Source organism: Haliaeetus leucocephalus, unplaced genomic scaffold (assembly GCF_000737465.1).
Source record: "Haliaeetus leucocephalus isolate CR32 unplaced genomic scaffold, Haliaeetus_leucocephalus-4.0 Scaffold339, whole genome shotgun sequence".
NCBI lineage: Eukaryota > Metazoa > Chordata > Aves > Accipitriformes > Accipitridae > Haliaeetus > Haliaeetus leucocephalus.
The window spans coordinates 1,820,288-1,823,899 of NW_010972775.1; the positions used below are offsets into that span (position 1 = coordinate 1,820,288).

Below are 3,612 nucleotides of genomic sequence, written 5' to 3' on the forward strand. Positions count from 1 at the left end.
ATGGGGTCTGGAGGCAGCTTGGGGCTTGCTCTCTTGTGCTGGGTGCTGGCTGAAGCAGCATCTTACAGCCCCTGGGCTTTCCCTCAAAGGGACTCAGGGGTCTTGAGGGTCCAGGGTGATACCTCTTGGAGCTGGCCTCGTGTGCCTTCCTTCTCCCAGCCCTCTCCCTGGGCATGGGTGGATGTCTCCCAGCTCCAGGCTGCTGCCCCGCTGCACCCCGTGGCCGTGCAGTGCCAAGAGGCGCAGATGGTGGTCACGGTGCACAGGGACCTCTTTGGCATGGGGCGCTTGGTCAGGGCTGCAGACCTGACCCTGGGCTTGGATGCCTGCTTGCCTGTTGCCCAGAGCGCTGCTGAGAGCACGGTGACGTTTGTGGCTGGGCTGCACGAGTGTGGCAGCACCCTGCAGGTGAGGTGGGATGCTGGGGTGAGGGGCTGCTCCATCCCTGGTAATGCTGCATAGGGAACGGACCTTCGCTGGGCTTTGGCCAGCACTGGGTGGGTAAATGAGAATTATTGTGGGCAGCTTAACTGCTAAAGAGTGATGGGCCGTGATGCTGTCGAATTCATCTTGGCAAGGGTCTCGGTCCTAGAAATGACCTGGTAAAGGTGATGTGAGGGTTTGGGTGAGGAGGGTGTCATCTGGTAGCAGTATCTCTCCGGTGAGGGATGGTATGACCATAGCAGAGCTAGTTTTCAGAGTATGGGTACCATCCTCAAGCGCTAGATGAGGTGCATGCTCAACAGCAAGCAAGGCTTGTAGTGGTTTTATGACTCAGATCCAACTGGATGCATGAGTCTGAGGGAACTGGGCATAGCTTGAAACTGCAGTGACTGTCACAGGGGAATTAGGGAAAGGGGCTTGCTGACCTTCTCAGCAGGAGAGAAGGGCTGCCTGGAGCTGGTGTGCCCCAGTTAACCTGGGGGAAGCAGGTTTGCAGACCTACTGTCCTACAGCCCCCGCCCACCTGATGTGGGTACTTGCTAGAGTGCCGAAGTCCTTGAGACTGACCTCCTGCAGGGCTGGCATCCTTGTTCTCCTGTGTTTGCATGCCAATACAAAGCTTTGTGTCATCCTATATGTACTGGCTTGGGAATGTGGAGGACAGCCTGTGCCTTTACAGTTGATGGACCTGTGTGTCCTAGCACAGTCAGTGCTGGGTACCCAATGATGCTGAGCTTCTAGTTGACTAGTTTGTTTTACTGACTTATCAGCTCTCCCACGTGCCCTTTCTAGATAACCCCAGACTCCTTGATCTATAAAACAAGTTTGTCCTACAAACCTACTCCTTCTGGGAATCTGGTCATCGTAAGGACCAATGCAGCTGTGGTTCCTATTGAGTGTCACTATCCCAGGTGAGCAAATGGGGGCTGTGTCTTTGCTCCTATGGACCCGAGGTGATGTTGGCATTTTAGTTAACGCACATATCTTCCATTTAGGAAGAGCAACGTCAGCAGTAATGCCATCTGGCCCACATGGGCTCCCTTCCACTCTACCCTGTCAGTGGAGGAGAGGCTGATGTTCTCCCTACGCCTCATGAATGGTGGGTGCAGCCCTGTTTCCCTCGGGTTCCTGCTCCTGCCAGCTCTTGGCCACATGCAGAGAGCCCAAACAGAGCTATAACCAGGGCTAAAATCAAATCCTGCAGAAGTGACACGTGAGGTTGCTGCTCAGTTAAGAGGTCCTGTGTGCGAGGGAGGGCAATGTGCTTCTCTCCAAATTGACCTGTAACCTTGACTCTACCTTCCAGATGACTGGAGCACTGAGAGACTGTCCAATGGCTTCCAGCTGGGGGAAAGCCTGCACCTCCAGGCTGATGTTGTTTCTGGGGGCCATGTACCTCTAAGGCTCTTTGTGGATGACTGTGTTGCTACTCTGAGTCCAGACAGGAGCTCCTCTCCCCGATATGCCTTGATTGACCTCAGCGGGTAAGGGGTACAGTGCTCTCTGGGTGGTACTACTGTAGCTGGCTGGGATGTCCCTGACTTCTGACCCTTGTCCAGGTGCTTGGTGGATGGGAGATCAGATGACACCACTTCAGCCTTCATCTCTCCAAGGCCGAGGCAGGAAACGCTGCAGTTTGTGGTTGATGCCTTCAAGTTTGCAGGAGATGACAGAAACTTGGTGAGACACGGTGCCCAGCCCTCCTCCCTCAGCGTGTTCAGAAGTTGTGCTGTTCTGTGTGAACAAATTTAACCTTGGATGTTGGTTTAATTTTCCCTTCCAGATCTACATCACCTGCCACCTGAAGGTCTCCCCAGCTGACCAAGCCCCAAATCCATTGAACAAGGCCTGTTCCTTCAACAAAGCCAGCAGCCTGTGAGTAGCTGGTGCATGTAGGGAGGGGACCAGCCTGGAGAAGAGGGCTTACAGGTAATTCTGTTTCAGCTGGGCTCCTGTGGAGGGTACTGGAGACATCTGCAGCTGCTGTGAGACTGGCAACTGTCTGTTGTATGGAGGATACTCCTGGAGAATTAACCCTCCAGCCAGGTGGCCAAGGAGGCGCTTGAAGAGAGACATCCCTTCCAAGCAAGGTAGGGCTCTGTGTGTCCAAAATGTACCCCCAAGGCAGGGTGACCCTCCAGGTTGGGATGGCCAAGATGCTGGAATATTTTTAGCAAACGCATCTCATCTTAAGGACAAACCCAGCTCTTCTCCAATGTCCTTGGGCAAGTAACTGTATCTGTGTGTCCTCATATTTAAAACTACTAGAAAGCTGCTCTTTCAGGGTCTATCTTTCTGTAAGCCCTGAAATCCAGACTAAGCAGGAATTACCACCTCCCCTGTGTGAACTCATTCATGTCATCTCCTCTTAGGTGGGTTCTCAAAGGCAGCAGAGGCTGAAGTCTCAGTTGGACCACTATTAATCCTTGATTCAGCTCGGGGATTATGGAGTTCCTCAGGAGGCCTTGCACCAGCAGGGAAGACCCCACCTGGTATGTAGTGGTTTTTTTGCCATTAGCTTGACTGTGTTTTCAGGTCTCAATTGAAGGTGACTCCAGGTTGATTTAGTCATGAATCCCCCATGATTACACACCTGGACAGAGACTTTCTAGTATAATCACCAGAAGGCAGTCTGGGGGACTTCTTCCCAAAGCTATCTGCAAGTTCACCCACTGACAGAGGGTGGAAAGCCATTAAATATGTAGTAATTGGCTCTTGTCTCTTCCAGGTGCTGCTGAAGGACTTCCTATGCTGGTCCAAGTTGCCATGCTCACAGCAGCCACTGTGCTGAGCTTAACTGCTCTGGGACTGTTTCTTGTGTTCAGAAAATGTAGCTGCCCTCCTGGAGTGTCATTGTAACTCCCCAGCCCTAATAAAGAGAAATGTTTCTGTTCTCCTCTTGTGTCCTCGGTGGGGAGGGGGGACAGCAGTCAGCCTTTGCTCTGGTCTGCTTGGATGGGAGTTGGGGTTATTCTCATACACCATCCTCCAGGTAAGCCATCTCCCAGGGTGGCCACAAGCTCTTGGGAAGCCACCATGAACCAGTGGTGGGACAAAAGACGTAGAGAGAGCTGTGGCTGCCTGAGAGCATCTCCCAAACCACAGCACTTGGAGATGGAAGGTACCTCTTTGCAGAAAGACTTTTCAAATGTCCAGTGCTACTATTGA

The 3,612-nt window shown here is 52.6% G+C and overlaps 1 protein-coding gene across 1 annotated transcript; it reads left to right on the forward strand.

The window, feature by feature from the left end:
- Window positions 1-3,303, forward strand: LOC104834365 (zona pellucida sperm-binding protein 3-like). The gene is made up of 9 exons (XM_010571593.1): window positions 1-408; window positions 1,237-1,355; window positions 1,440-1,543; window positions 1,751-1,928; window positions 2,004-2,124; window positions 2,228-2,319; window positions 2,389-2,548; window positions 2,831-2,936; window positions 3,173-3,303. Exons 1-9 carry the CDS (start codon window positions 1-3, stop codon window positions 3,301-3,303), a joined length of 1,419 nt encoding a protein of 472 aa, XP_010569895.1.
- The last annotated feature ends 309 nt before the right edge of the window (window positions 3,304-3,612 follow it).